Below are 26006 nucleotides of genomic sequence, written 5' to 3' on the forward strand. Positions count from 1 at the left end.
TGCATAGGAAAAAGAGCTGAAAACTCACCATCTTTGCAAATGGTGCTGACCACGCAGGCTCCCACCTCCAGATTGTAACCGCTGACGCAGCTGCTGCAGTTCCTCTCACCAGGCCCCAGGCACTCGTAGCAGCTATGGTCACACCTGTCCACAGCCAACACGTGCTCATTTGACACCATAGCATCTTTAAACTTTTCGCTCCAGGACTCCAAGTCTAATTGACTTCAAAGAGTGTAAGACTGCAGCATCCAGGGTAAAGTCCTCATATAGATTCCAACTCACTTCTTACAGGACCGCTGCACCTGGCTTCCGTCGGCCGTCTGCTCAGACAGGTAATAGCCGCTGCTGCACGTGGATACACAGCGCCATTCCTCCAGCAGGTAGTCGTCAGCGCACTTTGTGCATGCCTCGATACCCGTGCCTGCAAAAACAAATCAGGACGTTTCTTTTTTTTTTTTTTTTTTACGACTTCCACTGAGGTGCACCTCTTGGAGCCTTACCTGCGCAGGTGGCGCAAGCACGGTGGCAAGGCTCACAAGTCCTCCGGTGGCCATTGTAGTAGGAACCCGCCTCACACGTCATCTGACATTTGTTGCCTTGTAAACTGGACACAAAACAGGAGATGCTCATTCATAATTGGGTGCGTCTCTGGACTTTTTCGTTAACAGCAGGTTTTTTGGACAAAATGCATTTTAGTATTTAGTATTATTAAGTATTATTAAGTATTATTACTTGTGTACTCTCTGCATCCATTATAACCTGGTGATCCTGAAAGGGGGATCCTTCCATCTGTGGTCCCTTCTCAAGGTTTCTCATTTTCCCCTGGTAGGGGTTTTTGGAGTTTTTCCTTGCCCTTTTGGGAGCTTATGATCAGGGGATGCTTTGAGAATAATTGTCAATTTTGGCTATGTGAAGCCCTTTGAGACTGTTTGTGATTTAGGGCTATACAAATAAACTTGACTTGACTTGACTTGAGTTAGCATTCTAAATCATGTTACCGGTATTTGCGAGGTATGAGAAAAGTTCCAGGGCAGAGCCTGCTGCAAAGTGCAGAGCACCACAAAGATCATTTTTGCTACCAAAATAAAATGAGTGATTTTAAAAACGATACCTAACCTAAATTACATTTTATTTTGACAGAACTAACAAAACTACAATTGTCTGTTTTTGTCTTTCTTTTCTTTTGTACATGAACTTGTGGGGATGATTTTAAATGTATTTATTTCGATACTAGCACACAGCTGTTTGCCACAGGACGGAAGGTCGAACAATCTGGGAGCTGTGGTCCGCGGGTGTGTCTCCTAATGTGTGTGTGTTTAGTTGTATTCAAGAGGAGACTTAGGGACACTGCAGCTATACAATATCTTGAAATATGACTCTTAACAAGAGAGTCATGAATTCTGGCCTACCCTGCATGTACTGTCTTGATATATTAAGAGAGTAATTTCATGTGGTCATTGTTATTGATCTATTTATTTTTTGAAACAAGCAGGTCATGTTGACCCACGAACATTTGCAGTGTACCAAAAAAAAAAAAAAAAAAAAAACCCGTAAGGTTAAGAGAACTTGTAAAACAGCTTGTGCTGGCCCGGGTGACGTTTAACTTTGCAATTACAGCTCTGTTTCCCACTTTAAATTTGCTTGAAATGGATCATCACGTGGGTCTGCCTTTGGAGGCAGGTCCAGCAAACGTTGCCCTGTGTGAGTTTACAGTGAGGACATCTTTCAGTGCAGTGCTGAGCTGAAAAACAGCTGCTCTGCATTAGCCGGGAATTCCAAGAAATCGTCTGGACCCCTCTTCGCCCCCTTCACCGCTACTTTCCGTCAGTGCGCATGCATGTGGACTGAACAAATGACGGTTCCCGAGTCTGCGTAGTTAAACCGCTTAGGAGATGAGAGCTTTTTCAAAAGAAGTGAGCAAAACACAAAATGCTTCAGCTTTATGTGTGGGTCCGGCCGGGGTTGTTGTGGCTTTTAATACGCCCTGGGTCATAGGGTGAAAGACACCCCAGCTGCTGCTGACAATTTCTTTTTCCCAATTTTAAACAGCTCCCTGGTGTCCTAATAACACGGGGCTGGGCGACATGGCCTTCAAATGAATAAGAATACATTTGAACAGTTTTCACAAGCATTAACCTCCACAGAGATAAGAGGAATTTTTGTTTTTTTCTTGCAAACTAAATGAAAACAAAACGCTGCTTGTCAAAACAAACGTAAAGATGATCCTTGCTAAATGAACATCTGTTGCCAGCTTTCTCTCTTTTCGGAACGTGCAAGTTTATAATTGCATTCTCTTTATATTTATGTATTACACAATGTCCCAACTTTGCTGGAATTGTAATTTGTCGGATTGATTCCTTTATAGTTAAGCTAGTGTAGCTCACCTGGTTCCCTGTTTACACTCTGTGCAGAAATTGGAGGTGGTGCATTTTTTGCAGTTCTCTGGACATTTCCTGCAAATGTTGGAATCTGCAAGACACCAGATAAGAAGGTCACACAGATACACACAGATACACACACACTTACAAATAAATAATATGACATGAGCAGAGTGAAGGAAGCAGCAAATGAGCAAAACAGCAGGAAGGGTCAGGATTTGGGGGGTGGAAAGCGAAGAGACTCAACAGCTGGGGAACAAAGACAACGACTGCAGCATTGGGGAGATGGGAACGCAGCCGAGGAAAGAATAAAACGGCATGGACGTACTTTGTCATACTACACATGGACTCCCGCTCACTCTCCTCCAAGACACCTTCATAAAACATTACTGCTGCTCTGCTAACCCAACAGTGGGGGCAAGAATATTAAACTGCCCTGAAAGTTCATCCAAACTTTTTGAGTTATAAAATATGACCAAAAAATTCATACAAATGATGGAACAAGCACTTCGAATGCCTCTAAAATGCACCATAATACTATATTCAGATGACTCAAGCACACAATCTATACTACAGGCCACACTGCTCTTTTCACTAATAATGTACCATTTGTGCAATTTCCATCAAGGTTTTAGGGCAAGTGGTGCTTGAACAATCATCATAATTTTAAGGAGTCCACTTGGAGGACACCTCGGAGTTTCTGCCGTATGACTTCATTGTAGATATGCTGAGCAGAAAATGATTGGCTGGCATAAGAAGTGTGTCCACGAAGAAAATACAAAATAACGATTAATTTCAGCAGTGGACATTTGAAATGAACGCCACATCTGTTTGAACAGCCTTCGTCAAGCAAGGTCTTGTCTAACTATGTGGGTCCAGTAAAATTTCTTTCAGGTTGTTGTCAGCTTGACAAAACAAATCATTTACCGCAACACAACATACGGCATTGCCAGCGTTTCAAAAGGAAAAAGGGAGGAAAGTATTGACAACATCTTTGGCCCAAGGAAATGTTATGATTGAAGTTGGATGAGGAAATTGGCCCATCTGTTGCCAGGATGCTGGATCGGCAGCAGACCAAAAAATGGATCAAATGATTACGTGATCCTCTTTGGATCGCGATGCCCCGCTTTGATCTCGGCATCTCGCTTTGTCTCGATATGGGCAAATCCGGCCAATTTATACACGACAAAATCAAACCAAAGCTTACCTTGGTCGAGGTAGAAGGCGTCGTCGCAGGTAGCCACGCACGTGTGGGAGCCCTCATTGAGGTGGAATCCGGGTCTACAGGTGGTGCACTGGTCGCTGCGGCTGCCCATGCAGCTTTCACACAATGACGAACACTTCTTGCAACGCTTCCTATCATCACGAAAGAAGCCGCTAGGACACTCCGACACGCACATCCTGAAAAAAAGCCACATTACAGAAACATTTGTTTATACTAGAACTAGTATGACTGCAGCCTTTTTCACACATTCTTCTTTTTTAAATTGTAGTTTTTCCCTTAAATGGACCACCGCTTATCTTGTCCATTATAGCGAGTATAGATGAATTTTCCATTCAGGCGGAGAAAAAAAATACATTATACAAACTCACTCTCTGACATACACCTCGACTAATCAGCGCTCATCAAGCGCTCCCTGTGGCGGTGCAAAAGGGCAGCGCCCCCCTAGAGCAGGCTGACGACGGGGCGGCGCGCCATCCCCCTCATTCCCACTTAGCTGTCTTTTATGACAGCAGAGCCCAGCTGACACAATGGCAATTAGTTCACATTTTCATCCAGACGAGATGCTTAAAAAAGCAGAAATATGAACACTGGACAAAAGTGACACGAATGTACCCACACTTGTAGAGGTGCCCTGAGTTGAATTTGTTCTGTGACCTAGGTCGTACCTCAATTACTTATATCAAGTATATCAAATCAATGTTCCCACTGAAATCAACCGGAATGCCATTAATACATTCTGCCCACCAAAATGGTTTTGTAACATGATTTTAATCATGGTAAATACAATTATTATAAAAACCTAAAACAATAAAAGACAATGTAAAGAAATAAAGTTTGACTGCATCTGAAGGTGGCATTGAGTTGGCCAGTTAGTCTGATAGTTTCCTGAATTATCAGGCATTCGTTGCATAGTGCCACAACATGACAGTATGCTGTTGCGGGTTGCTCTGTTATTTCCATCATAACAAGGCAACCATTTTTTGGGGGGGTAATAGTGAGGCGAGTACGTTTTCAGACCTGGTGTTGTTCTTGAACTTGAGGAAGTAGTGCAGGCAGTTGATGCAGTGATGTGGGCCAGGGCCTTCGCAGCCATGCTCATTGCATTCGGAATCACAAGGACCTGCCGAGAAACACAGCCAATTGTAACGCAATGCAAGATGATGAATATTCAGTTAACCTACCGCTGTACTCCTCGGTGAACTCTTCATCGGTGGGGGCCACGGCGTCGGTAGATCTGGTCTCGACAGACATGCTGCGCAGGGAGGAGTACGGGTGCACCGAGGTCCCGTACAGAACCAGGGACCACTCCTTTAGCTTGCCTGACAACACAAAAAAATCATCTTAATGTACGCAAGTGGCTGATAAGAAAGCTAGAAAAGGCTAAAAGAATTTGGAACATATGAGCAAGATCATATGCATTAATAATATATAGTAAAATATTTCCCTGTCTTCTCTACAACGGTGTTTCCATACCAGGCACTTTTTGGCTGCGCAGCTGGGACGGCGAATCATAAATCTCCAGCACCCAGTCGCCCGCTGCCTTCTCTCCCCAGCAGTGGGTGGTCATGAACTCCCAGTTTTTAAAGCCCTCCATTGAGTGATCAAACAACCTGAATGTCAACAACACACAAAGGTAGTAAATTACTTTCTTCAGTTTTGTGATTGGCTAAATTGTCCCCTATCTCATAGTGCCACCTGTTGCTTTCACATGCATATGATGCATAAAGAGCGGGGAGCATACAAATGAAAAGATTTAATTGATATAAAAGGTGTTATTTGTCATTTAAATACTGATACAAATAATTCTCATGAACTGGATATTTTCTTCAAAACATCCTTCTGTACCTGTTGGCCAGCAACTGAGATTTGGTCCCTGATGGTGATGTCAGGTTGATTGACAGATCTCCCCGGCGAGGGTGAGTGATGGTGATGCGTACCACCACATGCTCGAGGTAGATCACGTGATGGTTGGAGTTGTCAGTGCAGCCTGTCGCCTTGTACACTGAACGCACCACATGCTCCGGGCGGATTGTCCTGGAAGACAAGGATCATTAGCTTGTTAGATTATACTGATGTACAAAGGAAATAAATGTGGCACAGACTTCAGAAACTATAGAAATGTCATAATGAAGAATGGCAGCGCACCGCGGTAGACTCATTTCAGTCTGTGATAAAGGATTACCTCTAATTTTGACCAGCATTGAGTGGGGCTTTGACATATTTATAACTAAACTTGCTTTGTTGTCATCAATTAACACAATTTCAACACCTTAGCTCACTGTATGAAATTAATCTCATCCTTAGAATGACTCAAATTTAAATGGGGAAAAAATGGTTGAACTCAAAATTTCAAGGTAACAACCCGATCAAATTTTAAGTTGAGCAATTCATATGCCTATCAGTTTTTGCAAGTGTGTCTTGGAAGCGTGAGCGCATTTTAATTGCAACACGTGACGTTGGGCAGGCGCGCAGTTCCATCGCACGTCAAACAGCGTCAGAGGCGAAGCTGTCAGAGAAGAGGCCATGAAGCCAACGTCTGTTTGGCGGGCGTCCACGCGCTCATGGAATGCTGCGATAATCAAGACCATCTTGTCGGCATCGGAGTAACAGCTGAGCCAATTTAGCATATCTTCACAGAAAAGCCGCTGAGTTACACTTGCTGGAAAATAATTGGGGGGTTTGTGTGTGGGTGCGTGCGTGCGTCAGGGCTATTGGGAAAAAGAAACACTAACTTATGGTCTGATGTGCTTTATCGTAACCCATTTTTCCCCGCCTCCATGAAAGCACCAGCTCCTTTTGAGGAACTCGAGCCAATGCAGATGTTTACCATTGAGGGGAAAAATGCTAATGGCGATTCCAAGGAAAATTTTAGCTGAGTAGAAGACCAAATGATTCTTTTGAATCGGAAGAGTCTGGGAGAAAAAAGGGGTGAACCTGCTCTGTTTTGCTTGTCACATACATATTGCATTACAATACCAGATGTTCATATGATTGTTGCGATTAATGACTTCAACACATGTACTGGTAGTCCTCGATTACCGGATTCTCAGCCTCCAGATTGGCTCGCAAGACTCAATTTCCAATGTGATTTCCTGCTCCCTTCAAAGTTTCTGTCGTAAGAGGACATGCTTGGTTCAAACGAATGCCCAACATTATGTTTTTATTTAAACAATCATACTAACTGTTGTTTGTTGTAGCAATCAGACAAAATCGTTTGAACAACTCAAGCATGTCTTTGAAAAAAATAAAATCAAGAAGAATTACCCGAAAATGGCTGACTTTGGTTCTTGAGCCCTTATTGGGGTTATATACATAATAGGAGTAGCCTACCACATTTCTTGTTACTAAGTGAAACTACCTTTGGGGATTGAAGTGTAAAACAACCAGGGGAGTGAAATTTCATTCTAAAGCTCCTCCAGTCTCATCAATCACCACTAATCAATCCTTTTCATTCATTTCTTGCATATTGCCTATACAGTATTGACAGGTTGTGAAGAAAAAGTGGTGGTGTTAAAAGGTGGATTAAATCAAGTAAATCGCCGGGTACAAAATACATTCATTGCCTGCCACTAAAATGGAGACAAGAATTGTCTGTACAGTTAATGGCGGCAGCAGGCTGGGCTGTTTCCAGAGAAGGGGATAAACAAGTTAATAGAGGTAATTAATGAAGCAGCAAGAGGAGAGCCAGTTAAAAAAATAAAATGTGTTGGAAAAAAAAAAGTGTGTGGAAAACAATGAGGGTTGCGTAAGTGGCGGCTAGCCGGTGGAGTCTCGTGCTGATATCGCAATGCTGCTGGCTGGCTGGCTGGCTGGCTGGGCCGTGACGGAACACAGACAACAGAACCCCCAGCGGACACACAGCTGATTACTGGCAGCCTGACTGGACAAAAACGTTAAGTGCGTCTGCGTATACAAACGTGTACATAAGCTCCATTTTGCTAGTATGGCGGCAGACAGACGTTAGCAAATGCAGTCCAAGAGGCCAGCCAAAGGCTATGAGCGAACATGGTGCTGACAAAAACACAGTACCACCTTATCCTCGTTAACTTTGAACTTTGACTTTAGTATCGTAATACAAGAGTCATGGAAACATGTTATTTCCATAAATGAATGACTTTTTATGCCGAAATCCATTTTTGCTTTTCATTTCAGATAAAAAAAAATTCAAATTTATTCTAATAATATTACAAATGTAGTTTTCCTCAAAAATGTGAAAATTAAAATAGACTGTTGTTGAATTCATATAGCATTCAGGGATACACAGGTTTAGGTTTGATTGGTGTTATAGGGCACATTATAATTTGATCCCAGGAAAATTGTCAAAGTATGAGATCCTTGTTAAAGAACACTTTAACCACTGGAGTGGTAACTTACTCAACTCTTCTATTCAACAACATCACACCAGGCGCCGGCCGATGTACAACTACATAAACCTGATATGGGCTGATTAGTGCGCCAGAGCAGAACGGACAGGATGGTGATGATGAGGAGAAAGAGGAGGAGGAGGAGGAGGGAGCTAACCAGCAAGCCCCTCACAATCTAGCGCTTGGCTCGAGTTGAGCCTTGCACCGAACAGTGCTCGGGCTTCCAGCGGCATCAAGGATAACAAGCTTTGAAGCCCAGCCCTGCCTTGTATTGTGTGTGTGCGTGCGTGCGCCCGTGTGGGTGTACATGTGCCCGCATGTGTGTGTGTGTGTGTGTGTGTTCTTATGTGAGAACCACCCCGCCATAACTAATGCTTGGCCCCTATCAATGTACTAGCTTGCACAATCGTATTGAGAGAGAGAAAGAGAGAAAGAGAAAGAGGGAGAAGAAAGGAACTCCGAAAGAAAAGAAAGGAACTCAAATTACAACAGAAGCAACATTTGAACATTTTTAGCTTCCATCCGAGCCATTGTAAATCGGAAATTTTCCAAATTCTGATTTTTGGGTATGACACGACATGTACAGAGTTGACACGTAAAATACAAGTTCAAGGAGAGGAAGTGGAACAGCCTCGCCAGGCTCCAGTCACACATTTACTCAACTCAACTGCATTTATCGAGCACTTTAAAGGAGCCACCGCTGCATACAAAGTGCAGCACAACCTTTGTATTCTTACTTTGTAAATCACTGCAGTACAGGTCATCTGGAGCGATGACAATTCATACTGTTCAAACTGTTTTGATTGTCTGTGCCCTTCACTTTCCCCAAAAGACACATTTTTAATGTTGTACTTTTCTGAATAAAAAAGTTTTAAGCTGTTGTATACAATAATATGTCAAAGTCAAAGTCAAATATGTTCTGTGGTCAATTTCGTAACTCACTTTACATGACTAATAGATCAATTAAAATGGCATTAATCTGTTCCAGACCAAATGGCAAAATGTCTTATGTGTTTTTAATAGAAAAAAATAGCACTGTGTTGTATAATAGCGCAATAAAATATAGCAAGAGAAAATGTAAAGAAATAAAAAGGTGTTTTCACTCAATAGACAGCATAACTGAAGCTCGGCCGTAGCTCAGTTTGTTTCACAACAAAAAAAAAGACCAGATGGCAGCTAATAATCAGAAGCACTTGCAAGAAAAGTCAAAGTACCACTATACTATACTATACTATACTATACTATACTATACTATACTATACTATACTATACTATACTATACTATACTATACTATACTATACTATCCCTCTCTTAACTGCCCTCTTTGAGGTTTGGCTATTCCCATGTAATAAGTGCACCCAAAAAAAAATCCTCAAAACAAGTAAATCCATTCCCACACTTCCAAAATAGCAACCTTTTGTCCATCTTTGACCATGTACCTAATTTGTCGGTCGGCGCTTTCTACACAGATGTGTTGAGGTGGAACATGCTGCGAGGGGAGCTGCTTCCATCGCTCTGCCTCCTTCACCATGGCCTCTGCATCCATCAGGCCAAAGCCGTACAGGTGGCTGACTGCAATCGAGAGACACACACAAGCACACGCACGCACCATTTGTGTGTCATTAAAGTTGCATTCAAAAGGGACTCGTTATAGAAAAAGTACTTTTTATGGTTTGTATATAGTAAATACGTATATACACTTACTTTTTTTAATAATTAAATGTAGAGTAGAGTAGAGTAGAGTAGAGTAGAGTAGAGCAGAGCAGAGCAGAGCAGAGCAGAGCAGAGCAGAGCAGAGCAGAGCAGAGTAGAGTAGAGTAGAGTAGAGTAGAGTAGAGTAGAGTAGAGTAGAGCAGAGCAGATTTGTCAGTGGAAACGAGGCTTTATTGAGTAACTTGTGTAGTGACAAAACCGTTGAAGCAGAATCTGTTCCATGAACCCTTGTTTAATTCCTATCAAGTGCATTATGTGGCCTGCTTAGATTAATGACCACTTTTCCATGCAGACTGTCATTGCTGATGCACACTTGATCCAGAAACAAGTTGGAACGAGGGCTGAGTGCCAAGAAATGTTCATAAAAGACAAAATGTTCAAAGTTCGGATCATACTGAGGATATGAGCGCCAGCGCAATATGAAAAACACTTCAGGCACGTAACGTCTCAAATATGAATTCTTTCCATAGTTCTCCCAGTCACTTGGCCCACTTAGACTGACCCTGGCGTTTCTCACACAAGGTACTGTATATAGATACCATACGGCATATCCTAACATTGTGTACTTCTTTTCAAATGAAACATACTTGCTTCTATTTTTCACAGACATAAAGCAGACATAAGTGTCGGCAGGTTATAAGAAGTTTATTCCACGATTGTATGATCGTTTTGGTGCGTTGCTAGAAGCGCGGTGGACGACTCCATGTGTCAAGGTTAGCGCAGACGCTAATGCGAAAGGTGTAACGAAAAAAAACTAATTGAGCCATTCCATTATTTCTGCACTCTATGGAGACCAATTTTATTGAAAGATGAGGTTGTGCTCCAGTGCAGCAAAGTGGAGACTACATACGTCCCCATATTTAGGAGACCATTGTTATATGTAAGTGACGCTGCAGCAAAAAGTGGACATTGAACATACCGTTATAACCAGCTGCATTGGTCTTCCAGTCGGGAGCGCTGAGGTGTCCAGCTCGGGACGTCTTCACGATGATGTGCTGAACATCTCGCCAAGTTAGAAGAGGACTAGAAGAAGGTAAACACAGACACATGAACTGTGAACATAAGATGGAAACAGACACAACATTGTGGAGCGACCGGTAGCCAGGTCTGATTTAATTTCTTTGTATAAGTTACCATCTCCATATGACACGATTGAAATTTAGGTGGTGAATATCTACTAGTTAATGAAACGCCGTAAAATACACTACATCACAAGTCTTTTTGGAGTCAATTTCCAAGTATTTAGCAGCTTTTATTTCAGAATGTTCTCTCTCTTTTCAAACTTCAGCATAAATTCAGCCTTAGGGGTGCCAGAAAAACAAGACTCGCAAAGCACTGGAAAGAAAGACGGTTGATAAGAATGAGAAAAGAGGATAAAATGGAAACGTTGTAACCGCAAAATGGAGGTGGAAATTACAGGCAGAGTTGGCTGGAGCTTGTTGAGGCTCATTCATCTGCGCCACCCCCATCCACCCACCCACCCGCCAGCCTCTCTGTTCTCACGTGAGATCCATTACAGGACAGGCAACCATGTGTCACAGCTCCTTTCATGTCCCCAACGCTACATTAAAGAGTGAGGGGGGCCGGGAAGTGGGTCACCGTGTTTCCTGGGATTCCCTTCCATGTCCGTATGTCAGCCAGATGCTTCCACGCCATCCGAGAGTGTGGAATTATCTGCCAACCATTGTGTTTCATGAGGATGAAACGTAATTGCGTGACAGTTGAGACAAAAGGGCTGACACCTGAGGACATTGGACCTCATAATACAGCACTTGGACAGGATTACAAAGTAGACCATTTACAAATGGTGGGGATGGGATCAGAAGGTCCAAATCAACTCCTTTGTTCACAATAGGCTCCAGCTGAGAGTCCTATCAAGTCAACTGGAACAGGAATGGAAAAAAAGGAGTAGAAAAAGAAACCTGGCAAAATAAAAGATGCGATAGTGTTCAGACATCAAATCCCCAACTATCATGACAAGACAAAACTACACCAATGAAGTCTTCCTGTAGTGCATACATAAATAGGCAAAATCATAACTCAAAAAAATCATAATAAACACAACTGTGACTCAAATAACTTGAAAGTCTATCCATTTTCTGAACCGATTTTCCTCTCGAGTGTCGAGTAAATAGATTTACGATATGATGTCATTCATGGGACAGTTCCAAATAGTTCTGAATGTACTTTTCATAAATTTGATTTTAAATACTCTAACTAAATACCTAAACACAAATACATGTCATGAAAGCCAAATAAATTTGGGCGCAAAAGATCAATGTTAATGGGGTAATGGGGGTGGAGGAGCTGGCAATGAGAAATCATGGCCCCATAAATGTTTTATGGTCATTAATTAAGAGTGGAATGGCATCGTTATCTAGGTCACAACAGCCTTCCTCTCATAAACAACCCAATACTAATTAACGAAGCAAGCGCATCAACTTGCACAAAACCACTGGCGGCGTGTGGCAGCTGCAGCAAATCTGAAGGTCTTAAAGAAGCTTCCTCAAAGCTCCAGCGACGAGTAATTAAGCTTGAAGAAAGAAAAAAAAAAAAAAAGACTTCTTCTTCATCATCATCATAGTTGCCTGCTTGCATTCTAGTTGAAGCAAAAGAAGGAATCTCCTTCTGATGCTACCTGAAGTTAGGTCTCATCGGTATGGCAACGTGGATAAATTTGGAGAAAACTCAAGCTTGCGGTACTTTGCATAACTTGGTGTCGTCGGTTTCTTCGTCTTCCTCCATTGTTGTAGTTTTTTCTTACTACCTTCCTCTGAAGCTAACTCAATTAAAGTCTTGACACTGTAGGTCATTATGTAGACGTTGCACCGCACCACTGTTCTGTTTACAAAAAACAGACTTTCAAACCTACGTATACCAGGGGTGTCAAACTCATTTTTATCACGAGCCACTTCGTCATTACAGCATCCCTCAGAGGGCCGTATTTTATGTTAAATATTTTCTTCAGTTATTGTTCAAATTACTGTAAAAAGGTTTAAAAAACTGAATACAAAATCTTAACATTAAAATAAAAAATTATGGTACAGATTTTAGCTAGAATCATGGAGTTGACATGATTTGATCTCGCGGGCCATATAGAATGACATGGCGGGCCGGATTTGGCCCCCGAGCCTGGAGTTTGACACCATGACGTATACCATTAACGTTCAAAGCCACATTTTTTGTCAGGTCACTTCCACCTTGTAATCAGCTCATCTCTTTGCCCGAGGCCGTTTCCTGTTACCTAAAACTTTGCAAAGGTCTTTCACACTACAACAAAAGAAAACCACATAACAGCTGGTTCACGTCACTGGCATTGATTCAGACTGATAGCATCAGAGAAACTGTCAAAAGCGATTGAGGCTTCCTTGTCTGCATGTGCATGCAAGTTTATCCACGTGGATTATGAGAAAAGAAGAGGAAGCAGAAAGGCAGGCGAGCATAGAGTTGGCGTGTAAACAATCTTATTGAGGAAACAAGCTTACGTGCCTCGCTGGCCATGCTAGGAAAAGCCGGAGTATTTTCTACCGTTGGAGATTTAAACTGGATTATCCGTGTTAAAACGAAATGACCTCAAGCTAATTGAGCAAATAGGCACGTGACGACGGGCGAAAGTTGCATTCTATGATCGGTTTCTATCAATATGTGAAATGCATAAATCGGAACAAGAAACACAAACAAACAGCAACAATGGAGGCAAATTTCTTGAGGAACATAGCCTGCTAAGAAAAACTCGCTGCCCTTAGTTGAATTGTGCGACCTTGAGCGATCAGGTTAGCCAAGACTTTAGGTGTCAATTGGACCAAGCATGGTTGGAATACCTTGTTGCCGTTAACAAACGTATGCGTGTGAACTCCCTAACTCCATCGCATAAGCCTTGAGCGAAAGGAATGAAGGGGAAAGGATGCAGTTTAGTGGATCTTACTTTGCCTCCAAAGCCAGAGCGATAATGGCGGCAGCCATGGGAGCTGAGGCCGATGTCCCGGTATGACTGTCCGTGCAGCGGTGCCTCAGGTCTGTTGTAATCTGCAAGGTGAGGGACAAACAAAGGTGATGCACCTGAACTGGCTCATTTCATCTTTGATACAGTGAGTCAGAATCAGAGACAGACTCAGAGTAAACCAAAATCCTCCAAAGAATTCAAATATTCATTGTTTCAGGCGCCAAGTTGTACATTTAGAGCATACTTTCGAAAAGCAAGCAAATCGAGATTAAATCAAATGAATTGGTTCAACAAATGAAGCAATTTTATCATCATGTGTAGAAATATATGTAGGTTGCAATCATTTTGGGTCACCCTGTATACCAAGCAGGCAATTCTTCATTTTGTAGTTTTTTTTTCTTGGCTGCACAGTGCTGTGTGGGGATGTTACATTTCATGTCAGGTCTTGCTCCCTAACGCCTGCAAAAAGTGAGGGTGCATTGTAGTCGGCTCATGCCGTGCTTTGGCTAAATCATATGGGCTTCTAGAGTATGGCAGTCTGCGAGCCAAGAGATAGTTTGGCTAGCTCCTCGTCTGAGCCCCCATCAAAAGACCTTTGCTGGACTGAAAAGTTGGAGGGATTATCCAACACAAACACACAAGCAGTAAAAAATGTGCTGCAGCACAGAATGTGTTCAAGTAGATTAGAGTGACACGTAAAAATGGCTCATTTGTACAAAGCAACCGGGTTACTATGCGTGTCCGCTGCTAACGTCGGTCTGAGGAATGTAGCGAGATGGTGCCAGACAAGGTAGCTAACATTGGCTAACTGGTACTTTTCATCCCAGTGGACCGTGGTTACGATGCGGTGGAAGTGGGTCAAACCAAGACGGCTACAAAAGAAATATTTGGTTCAAAGCTTTTCTGTCCAAAGCTTTTAGCTGCAATTCAGGGAATTTCAACATGCACTCATTTTGAAACAAAATAAATTCACTCCATCCATCCATCCATCCATCCATCCATCCATCCATCCATCCATCCATCCATCCATCCATCCATCCATCCATCCATCCATCCATCCATCCATCCATCCATCCATCCATCCATCCATCCATCCATCCATCCATCCATCCATCCATCCATCCATCCATCCATCCATCCATCCATCCATCTTTTTCCGCTTATCCGGGGTTGGGTTCATCCAGCTCATCCCGTCCAACAGTCCAATAGTTATGTTCATTTGAAAAGAAAATCTATTTATTTATGGTGCAAAATTCATTGCGCTACTTCAATAGCGAGTAGGGCGGGGAATTCAGTACGATTCCTAGTGTAATAATGCCCAGGCTGATTTTTATCAATGAAGTTTTAGTGTTGATGTATTTTTTTTACCACACAAAAGACGAAAAGATTTTCACATTTAACCAAAATTTGCGGGTCCGCCCACCATTCCATTTTATACATAAAAGCTCTCAGCTCCGGCTTACAATTTTCCGGTCGTAGTTCTCGCCGCTGCTGTAGGTGGTAGTGAGCGTGGATGAGCACTCCTCCAGGTACCAGGGTTTGCGCCCGCTCTCGGCCGTGCTAGAGATGGAGATGGTGTAGATGGAGTTGGTGTAGCCATCGCAGGAACAGTGGTCGCGGCTTCTGCCGCCGTTGCCCGAAGCCCACACAAAGATAGAGCCCCGGCCCTTCCTCCCCTATGAAGGGGGAGGAGAAAAAAAACACACAAGATAATTGATTCCTTAGTCATCATTTGCTTTCAAGGGATTCTTTTGAGTCGCATTTTTCATGTGGTCCACAACTGCCACTGACTGGCAAGACGTAGCGTAGCTTTAACAAATAGAAACTTAAGACTCAACAAATCATTTCATTGAGTCACTCTGGAAGAACTGCTGCTCAGATTAAGTTTTTACATGACAAAATGAGTGTGCTGTGGTGGGAAGTAACAAATCAATAGCCGGTTACAGTGCTTGTGTAAATTCTTCAAGAATCTTACTTGAGTGTTTGATTTTCTAACAACTTTATTTTTACATCCTCCATTTGAAAACGGGTACTGTATCTTTGCACTCCTTACTTTTTGAAAACTGGCTCTTTACTTTTTGACGTGACGCAATAAAAAAACGTACATCGCGATGGTAAAGTCAACCATGGTGGATATCTTGATTGAATGAGATTTTTAGGTTCTATAAAGAAGAAAAACAGACACGGGAGTAGCATCAAGAGATGGAATGTCAGAGTGTTTACCTTTTTGCTTACATATAAATGAGTGCCTCTACTTTTACCAGTCATTCTGTGCACAAGTATCTATTCTGTACTTTTATTTAAATACATTGTATGAGTATTAGTGCCATCTGTGCTGCTTGGATTATTTCTTGGATAACATCACTCGTCTGTCAAAACAGAGAATAGTTTTATGATAAGGATTTTTTTTAAGCCTCTCCAGTGTGAAAACGAAAGTAGACGCAAGGATTTACTTTCACATATGGAGGAAGCATCCTCTATAACCAATGTGCTGATTTGTAAAGCTGTACAAAACCCACAAAAGCATGGGGAGAACATGCAAAGTCCATGCGGAAAGGCCAGATCCCAGGCTCCAACTCTCAACCACAGAGCTAATATCTCCCCTTTAAGGATTGTTTGTAGAATTTGGCAAGAAATACTTGACTAATGACCCCCCCACCACCACCACCACACACACACACACACACACACACACACACACTTTTGTTAACACTGCGGGCCATTTTCAACATTCTCCTTAATTTCCCTGTGAATAATACATGAATCCTAACGACAATCTTTTGCATTATTTATAATGCAAACAATATTCAAGATCGTCTCCATGATTCATTGGAAATTCTCTTTTCAACTTTTACTCAAGGGATTTACCAAAGGGCCTCAGAGCCATGGAGGAAGATCTGGCATTTCTATATACTTTTTTTTTTTTTTGCACAGCGAGTGTTGGAAATGGCCGCGACTGTTTTCAAATAGTGAATACTTCAATCGGATAACTGGACACACGGCTCTAGTATTACCAACAAAGCTGGAAAATTGCCACAGTGACTGTCAGAAAATCTTTATGAAAGTATGAAATGTAGTGCTTTTACATTGCTGGCATTTTTCTTCCATTTTCTTTTTTCAGGTCGCTGTTTTGTTATACAGTGACTATTTTGTGTTAAGTTTGTTTTTTTTTGCATCCAACATTTGAGATATTTTCAACTTTTTTTGTTTTTGTCTGTCAACATCTTAGCTGTACTGGCGCAAGATAAAGGTGAGGAGTTGCTGCCTTTTATGGCTTTGACAATCAGGCAACTGAAACTTCTGTTTGAGTCACACGTGCAGCTGCAAAGTCCAAAGGCCGTGGCCCTTGTCAGGCACGTCTCAAATGACGCGACAGCTTTGTCCAGTAAAGTGTCACACGGGTCCATGCTCGGCTCAAAAAGCCATGTCCGCTTAGAGTCAAGTTAACAGCAAGACATAAAGGCCTAAGACATCCAACAATGACCTTTGACACATTCTTCCAATCTCAAACTTCCACTAGCCAACTTTGTTATTGTGTGACGTGTGACTTGCTCACCAAATTCTCCACTAGAAGACTGTCGACAGAAAAGCGCTGTATAAAACTGATGCATTAACATTACTACATGGAGACTTTTTTTTTCTCATTCCAATTGAAATCATTCCAACTGATCACTTGCTTACATGTGATGTGATCTATTTCATTACATACGCCACTTCGGTCATTTTACAGCTAGCTATTTGACACGCAGAGATCAATATAATTTAATTTGTCGATTTAACACAGTAGTAGCACTTTTATTAAAGCAACAGCTTGATAAAATTAACTTACATGTGGTTAAAAACTTTTTTTTTTAATATCGGTCCACTTTTTGTCTTTTTCTATAATATTTTTTATGTTTTGGTTAGGGGAAAAAAAGCTCCTCACCATGCGGATGCCGTTCTCAAAGGCCTGCCTGGCCAGAGCCGCTGGTCCATCCACCGTCTTGCCATCATCATCGGGTCCCCAGCTGGCACTGTAGATGTCAATATGTTGAGGCTGCAAGCTCAGAGACTTGGCCTCCACCATGTCCGTCACATCCCCGTCCAGCATGCGCACGCCTGAGGCACAAAAGAACACATTGCAAGGGATGAAACGGGTTATCCATAAACCAGAACGTTTTAGACCGTTTGTATTACGTTTTACAATTTTTGATTTTCCTTTTACCTTCTCCTACCTGGTGTAAGTTATTTGATTTCATATTATACGTATATTTTTCTTTATTGTCTATTTTACATCAAATTTGTGTGTGTGCATGCGTGCGTGTAAATATTTCTCCCATTTTTTACATTTACGTAATTTCCTCATATTTCTGAATACTATTTTTCTTTATAGCAATATTTTGTGTGTATTCTTATCTTTAATTTCTAGATTTGTTTGACATTTTTTTGTCAAACTTTTTCATGTTTGCACATTGCAAGCTGCCAAAGTAACTTGCGACTTGCTTGAAACTTGAAAGATTTGAGACTTACGCATGCCTGTACTACATTATACGACTGACGCAACCTTCTAATGATAACAAAATCCTCATTTTGCTCACTCAAACCATGATATGAAACATTCATCCTATCTCACATTAAATTGCTGACATACCAAAATATGAGATATAAATAGACAAAAACCTGATAAGCCCACCTCCTATTCTGGCGTTGTAGGCAATTCCCACAATGCAGTGTGAGTTGTTTGCGGACGCAGCCACTTCTCCTGCACACCGCGTCCCATGTCTGAGGAAGAGACCACATACAAGTTATTACACCATCTAACACAGCAAGTCACACGAGGGCAACTGTGTGTACGCACGCCGTCACGCACACAGAGGTGCACGCACACACGCGCACGCCTCCTGCAGAGAACATCTGCATCGCCCCCTGTCTATTCCCCACAGGCTTTAGGGAATAATAGACCAGGGTGCTTCAAGGGTCGGGGAAATATTGCGGAACTGTGTGTTTTTACACTACCACCTCAAAGGTCATTAAATGGAAGTTCCTTTAAGCAAAGGTCTCTTAAAGCAAAGTTCCTTAATGTGTAAATCTATGACTTTGACAAACATTTTGGCAAAATGACTGTAAAGTCCATGGACAATGGAGCAACACGGCTAAACACCACTCAATTGGTTTGCAGTGCGCTGCAACTAGTTTTCATGATTGGCTGACCATCAGCTACTAGATTTGCAGTTTGGGCATACAGTGTATCACAGTGCAAAGTATATCACAAGATCCTTAACAAAAATTACATTTCCAGGTACCAATTGAGATCCAGTTGGCTGCCGTCAAGTAGTACCAAACACAGTATAGTACATAAATGATGTATATTGTATTTTACAATGATACTTAACTACCTTTTTATTTTCTTACCTGTATCACGGCTCCAGATTTTTTAAATTTTTTGGGGTGCAAGCACAACCTTCAGGGGTGCACACTGAAAATCGCCTTGTAAAGTAAATGTTCAGTCACATATCCACAAACACACTGACCGGAGTTACCATACTTGTTTTTAAGAAGGAAACCACTGACCCTGAAAAACACTGTCCTCCATCTTTGTGGTATTTTCTGCATGTGTGGCCTCAATATTTAAGGCTTTCCCCATGTCTGCACTGATTTTTTCCCATCTGAGCATCTGGGATGGACGACGTGACGCTGCACCCAAGCGAGGATGACGCTCGCCGAGCAGACGTCGCTTTGATCGCGCTGGGAAGCCTCGGGTTGACTCACTCGTGTCCGTGTAGGGAAAAATGAACACAAGGCCTATTCTGAATGAAGGTTTAGCAGATTTGTAACAAATTTAAATCACTCGCAGTCCCCTTCGAGGCGGTTCTTAATGAGCCAAACTGGCTTCAGTCGTCTTCCCTCACTTCGTTTCACTTTACTAATCCATAAAATCTTCAGTCTGGCCGTCGTTCCGCTCTTTGTACTTTGCTCGTATTTTCCATTTTCCACACATCTGCGTCTCACTTGTTTCGAGGGATGAGGCCAGAGTGGAGTTGGGGCTGCAATATATTTGCAGTCAGTGGAACAACAAGCACGCTCCCTTCGCACCAGGCTACCACACTTTGCTGTTTCATCTTACAGTGTCTTGAGCCCATAAAAGAGATGGCGTGTGTGTGTGTGTGGGGGGGTCACATTCGACGACCACAGTAAAAAAGTTTTTTTTTTTTTGTCCAGGCACATTTATCACCACAGATACATGATGCATGTCTCTAAAAACAAGTTTATACACAGTAGAGCTTTAGACTGCTGGGTTAACTTCTCATGTTGGCCAACGACTGGCTTGCTATATACTACAGTTTTTTTTTTACCCACCTATGAAATTTGGAAGCGCCGGCCTAATTGCTGGCCGCATCCAATTTTAAAACCTTTGGCATCATTAAAAACAATATCTGGCTGGTCTTGCACTAGGTTGGATGAAACCTGCCTTGTTATTGGCAGGAACATATAAAATACACAAATAGACACACACACATACATACACACACACATATACAGTAAATAGTATACACACACACTATACAGTTGTATTGCTCCATCTTGTAATCAGAGGTCAGTTATTTATTTATTTTAAACTCAATGATCGGTGATTGATGATTCGCCCAAAAAAATCCTGATCTAGTTTTCATTACGGTAATTACTCGAGAATAACACAATCGCACTATTATACGTCCACCCAATATCGCCATTCCAAGGCTGTTTTTCCATGTAGTAATTTGTTAAATTGGGATTTCTTGTGTTCATGTATTTTTTTGTGTAAAGAGAAGTTCTCTTACCTTGCTAACAGTATCGACTGTCAACACTCGAGTCTTCCTCGGAGCTGTCACCCTTTCCTGGTGTGGGACGAAGCCCTCTGGCATGACGTCACAAAAACGAAGAAGAAAAAAAAAAACGGATATGTGCCGAGTGTTGTGATGTGGCGAAAAAGACTTTCTTTTTTTTTGGGGGGGGGGGGAACTTTTTGCTGTGTGGGGAACTAACTTACACAAAACACGACATCAAGTAAAGACATTAACTGCCATGTTCTTGCTCTTCGTCCCAACCAGTTATGGGTGAAAATCAAATCCACCCGCGAGCTGTCATGATTCTTCGTGAGCAGTGACAATTATGTTATAATATATGGATTTGTTATTTGAAACAGTTCATATCATATTGAAATGAAAATACACCTTTCTCAAAACCCCTGGATACCGCTAAACGTCTTCAATGTTGCAGCTTTTCGTAATTTTGCGTGTACTGGAAAAATACTCCTTTTTGATTTTGGATGACTTTTTTTGCAAAACAGTGTTATTCTCGAGAAATTATGGTTTTTATCTAGGCACTACTAGATTACTCGGGAGGCAAGCCAATAACTCACTTTTTGCAGGCGAGTAATACACAAGTGGAATTATATGAGTGGAATATAGAATACATATTGATTTCAAATTGGGATAGAATTTTTTTTTTTTTTTTCCCTTTTCTTACTTGTTCTCGTTGGTTGCATCATAGCGTGGCATAGGATCCAGGTCATTGCCGTTCACGTCAAAGCTGGCTTGGTGGTCCTGGGGAAGGACATACAGTGGTAAGAATGAGCAGGAGGAAAAGAAAAACGGGAATGAGAAGAGATGAGATATAACTGTGCCTCCCTTTGACAATCATTTGCATGTGTGCTGTCGGAGAAGAAAGATGTGCTTACGTCAGCATCAAACTAAAGCTCAACCTTTAGCATCAACAGATGAAGCAAAGGGAGAGTGTGAGTCATTTTAGCCTCACCTGCAGCCTCAGGCTAACAACTTCCAATCAATTGTTAGGATGTGACTGTACTAGACATACCTCAACATGCACGTACAACTTAATTGCAGACGCACAAGAGGAGGCACACGCCACATAGTACCTGCACACCCACAAGTATGAGGAATGTAATGTAAGCTGGCACTCACTGTAATTCATTCATTCATTCATTTTATGAACCGCTCATCCTCACGAGGGTCGGAGGGGTTCCTATACCAGTAGGCGGGGGACACCCTGAACTGGTCGCCAGACAATCACAGGACACACATAGACCATTCACACTCACAATCATGCCTGTGGAAAATTTGGAGTGTTCAATCGGCCCACCATGCATGTTTTTGGGATGTAAGAGGAAACCGGAGTACCAGGAGGAAACCTGCGCAGGTATGGAGAGAACATGGCCGGAGCCGGAATCAAACCCTGCACCTCTGCACTGTGAGGCGGGCGTGCTAACAAAATAGAGCAAACTTCAAACTGAGAGGCAGAGTATAAAAAAAAAATTGACAACTCATAACTTGGAAAAACTCATATGTTTGCGTATCAGTATATTTATTCTTCTGAAATGGATGACGCAAAAGGAGTGAAGCACACTTGCTCACTTTCTGTAAGAACTTATACACACAAAAAGACACACACTCACACGCACACAATGGCACACATACACACTCACGTAGTTCTGAGCGAGGTCCGGGTGGTTGCGCTCGATGCCGTCGTCCAGGATGGTCACAACCACGCCTTTTCCCGTATAACCCCGCTTCCACGCTCCCATGATGTTCATGTCCGACTGACAGTTGTGAACATCATCACTGCAGTGCTGTCGCGGCCAAAATACATCAACGATTATTCCCTGTTCATGTCTATAATCCAAGAGAAACGATTAATGTGCTGAACGGGGCAGTGTGTTTGCAAGATCCCGACGTTGTGAAAGCACCCTGAATGCACCAGGTTGTGTGTGAAGCAAGCCCGTGATTCAAAGATAAAACAAGTATATACATATTTACAAGGTCATTGACTTTTACATTTTTGTATTTTGTAGTTTTTTTGTGACACATAGTGAAAGAAAAAATCATTTTGAATGACCCTCAAACATAAACTACCCCCTTTAAAATCAGCATCAAAATGCGTATGAAACTTTTCCTACCCCCGCACAACTCAATTCAGAGAGTTCCGTTCAAAAGCCAGAAAAATAATACAACTGGTGGTCAAAGTATTCGCGCTTATCTACACAACATTAACCATTGACAGAGCTGAGACTACAAACAACTTGCGATAAGCCGCTCAAATATCTGTTTAAAGAAGAAAAGACTACAGCATTGTGCTTTTCATGTCGTTTGAATAATTGTCTGCTTTTTATCTATTTTATTCCATTTTTTCTTCTAATATTTTTGTATGTTTATTAATTTTTTTATGCTTTTGTGGGGCCTAGGAGCAGGTCCACCACCACCATCCTGGAAAGGATGGTGTTCCACTGTCGTCATACTTTGGCTTTACTTGTCTTTCATTCACAAAAAAAAAACAAATAAATCCCTCAGCTCCTCCGACCCGGCACTAATCAGAGACAGAGAAATGACCTCGGATGAACTTTGACCTACAAACTAGCTTGACGGCTGACAAAGGGAAAAAAACATTTGGTTGGCGTGGCGTACTCACAATGTACCACATACTGCTCCATTTGGCATCATTGTAGAAGATGTTGCTGAGGAAGGCTGGGATGCTCTGGGTGTGGCTAGACAGAGAAAGGGGCGGGGCCTGCTTGTAATCCCTCTTGATCCTCCTCTTCACCACCTGCTGCTGGATCCACTCCACCTGAAACATTCCATTTGGACAACATCATTGAATAGAACTCAGTTCAAGAAATTAATCTGTTTGGGTATCTAAAATGTTACTCGAGGCTAGTTTCACTGACGGCAACAGACATTCATTATTTCCGATGGAAAAACTTGATCAAAAATAGAAACCCGTCATAACAACAGACTCGGAAAGAAACCTTGGTCTTCTTTCTTTCTTTCTTTCTTTCTTTCTTTCTTTCTTTCTTTCTTTCTTTCTTTCTTTCTTTCTTTCTTTCTTTCTTTAAATTTTCTACATCTATTCTCACTCTGGAACAATGCCACATCAAATGATGAAGCTGACAAAAAACTTTAGACAACAAAGAGAATAATTTCCAGGCAGCACAAGCAATTTTCTTCTTGCCAAGCAATGTCCACGTGCGGGAGCGTTTTTCAACGCGTCGATATAACTTGAGAGCGAGACTGACATAATTACTGCGGCGTGATTATCCGCTTTCATGCGCAGAAACAATTTGCCGGCTTCTCTGGAGGGTTGGGAGGTGGCGAGATGTGATAAAGCTGGGAAAAGAGGAGGGTTGAGGAGAATGACTCCCTGGAGAGTCCAAGAGAAGAAGTGAAAAGTCTCCATTGGAGTGAAAACAAAATAGCTGGAGAAAGAGAATTGATTTCATAAATAATGGCAACTGAACAATAACTCGATTGGGTATCTCTTTAGAGTGTTCCGGTTTCCTCTATGTGGGGTAAAGATGGAGATGAAGCCACCTGGAAGACAACAAAAGTTAAATAACGACTCATATTAGCCTAATGCTGCTTCACTGCATCGACTTGAAAAACACAATGGTGTTCATTGAAATCCGCTTGTCTATTAAAACCACTGGCGTATGATTGCAATTTGCATACATTAGCATTTCAATTCCATCCGTGCCATAAATCTGAGGAGACGGTGAAAGCATCGCTGCCTTTCAGCGCAGTGAAGTCAGCTGCGACTTCCACAAACTGACTCAACAGCCCCTCAAGTCTATAGCCAGTGGTTTTCATTTGAGCGAATACTGTCGTGTTTATTTACTTTGCAGTGCCTTCTGGGACTTGGCAAAGACACATTAACTTGTATACACACACACAACCGTGAGTACAACAATTTGTTTTGGGCTAGAAGTATTTTGAAGGCAGAGATCAGCTACCCAGTGCCGTTACAAATGGTGGCAAAATAACGCATGATTGACTGACACCCCTCGGTCATACTTTCCCTCTCTACAGTCTCTGTTATGTTTTGGTACAAGGTAGGGTCAGAAATCCGCCATCAACTGGTCAGAAACTGGTCACGTGTTGCTCTCATCATAGATAAACAGATTTGTAGTAGACAAGACGAGAGCAGACAACCCCTTCCTCTAATTAGTTAAATCGAGGTTCCGCCGTATTTTGCTTTCAGGTCATAAAAACAAGCATGACAAAAAGTGTGTTCCGGAAAACTGCAGATTCCCTATTTTAGAATGATCAATCCCCATCAATAAGACTAACTCGGGTTGCTCACTTGCATTGCTGCTCTCTGAGCACTTTTAGATCCAAGCATCCATTTTCGGGGTGACCTGTCGCAGACCAAAAAAAACTTCTGCTGTTTCCCTAAAGTATAGGGATGGCGACGACACGCTTCGTTCCCCCCCGATAAGAGTCGGCACGTCCAGCACTTTGGAAACGCCACGTTATCCAATCCATACTCAAAGGCAAAGAAAATAGCATGCTTCGCTTCTACCCGGGTATCAGCACCTCTTTGATGGCTCGCCAGAATGCGAGCCACAGGCTTTGGACACACTCCATTTTGTTTTAGTTTTAGCCCAGCTATGACTTTGTGCTGGGCCAGCTCACATTCCCTCCAATTTTCTCATCTTTAATTTGTTTGGAAGCTTGTCTGTGTAGTCTCAAAGGACCCTCTCACACACAAACACACACACACACACACACACACACATAGTGCCACAATCTACCGCTCTGACTATACAATTGCAGGTGGTTCGCCTGGGTCAATAACCAGGGGGGAAAGTGGGGAAGAGTTCACTTGAGTAGAGCAAATAAGGATAAAATGGAGTTTTTATGATTTAAGCCACTACAATCTTTCGGTTGCCTGTCATTCGTATGCTCATGATTCCCAATGAGCAATCTTTTCGCATTTGATCATTGCATTTAGTTTGATTAAAAATGAATTCAAAGTAGTTTGCATTCGGTGCTTGCGTTAAGACGGAAGGGGGTGGTGGGGATTCAAGTGCAGACCACGTAGTGCGGTGAGACATGGCTTTCTGTCTCATCGAGTCAAACCCTCTGAGACGCATTTGTCCTCCAGCAACAAACAAACACCAAATGGATTTTTTATTTCACCCTCCACAAACCTGAATGTGCATGGAGCCTAAAATAGGGGTAGTGCCACCAAGACGTAATGACCCCAAGAAAAATTCATCTGATGATACATTGTAACTTCAAGAAATTTGATTAAACAAACCAAAATGTAATATATGTAATAGATGTATGGATCCAAAACTTTATTGTAATAAATGTGAATTGCTCCTGCTTGTTGAAGAAAAATGCATTCACAAAAAACAAAATCTAGACTGGAATTTGATCATCTTTTGGAGCTCTTGAATACATGCTGTGTAAAACAAAAGGCAGTGCAGACATTTCAAATTCCTATGAGTTCTTTGTCCCAGTTCTCCTCTATACTGTTCTGCTATTTACACTTGCCGGAAGGAAGGGCTTTAACTTGTTTTGTCAAATGCACAAGTTAGTTTCGCTTGCGCATTGGACAGTCGACCTGT

At 42.1% G+C, this 26006-nt stretch overlaps 1 protein-coding gene across 3 annotated transcripts in view; it reads right to left on the minus strand.

Moving 5' to 3' along the window:
- pcsk5b (proprotein convertase subtilisin/kexin type 5b) overlaps positions 1-26006 on the minus strand; it is a 45155-nt gene that overhangs the window by 12352 nt on the left and 6797 nt on the right. For all 3 annotated transcript variants that reach the window (XM_049764009.2, XM_049764008.2, XM_049764007.2), the window contains exons 3-20: positions 23066-23221; positions 22086-22229; positions 21110-21186; positions 18297-18385; positions 17550-17722; positions 15088-15300; positions 13607-13707; positions 10601-10704; positions 9408-9540; positions 5449-5637; positions 5077-5213; positions 4785-4922; positions 4621-4723; positions 3586-3779; positions 2385-2469; positions 501-604; positions 283-421; positions 29-144 (exon numbers count right to left, since the gene is read on the minus strand). In XM_049764009.2, coding sequence (XP_049619966.1) covers positions 29-144; positions 283-421; positions 501-604; positions 2385-2469; positions 3586-3779; positions 4621-4723; positions 4785-4922; positions 5077-5213; positions 5449-5637; positions 9408-9540; positions 10601-10704; positions 13607-13707; positions 15088-15300; positions 17550-17722; positions 18297-18385; positions 21110-21186; positions 22086-22229; positions 23066-23221 — 2395 coding nt within the window. The remainder of the gene's footprint in view (positions 1-28; positions 145-282; positions 422-500; positions 605-2384; positions 2470-3585; positions 3780-4620; positions 4724-4784; positions 4923-5076; positions 5214-5448; positions 5638-9407; positions 9541-10600; positions 10705-13606; positions 13708-15087; positions 15301-17549; positions 17723-18296; positions 18386-21109; positions 21187-22085; positions 22230-23065; positions 23222-26006) is intronic.

The sequence above is a fragment of the Syngnathus scovelli genome, chromosome 3 (assembly GCF_024217435.2).
Source record: "Syngnathus scovelli strain Florida chromosome 3, RoL_Ssco_1.2, whole genome shotgun sequence".
Taxonomy (NCBI): domain Eukaryota; kingdom Metazoa; phylum Chordata; class Actinopteri; order Syngnathiformes; family Syngnathidae; genus Syngnathus; species Syngnathus scovelli.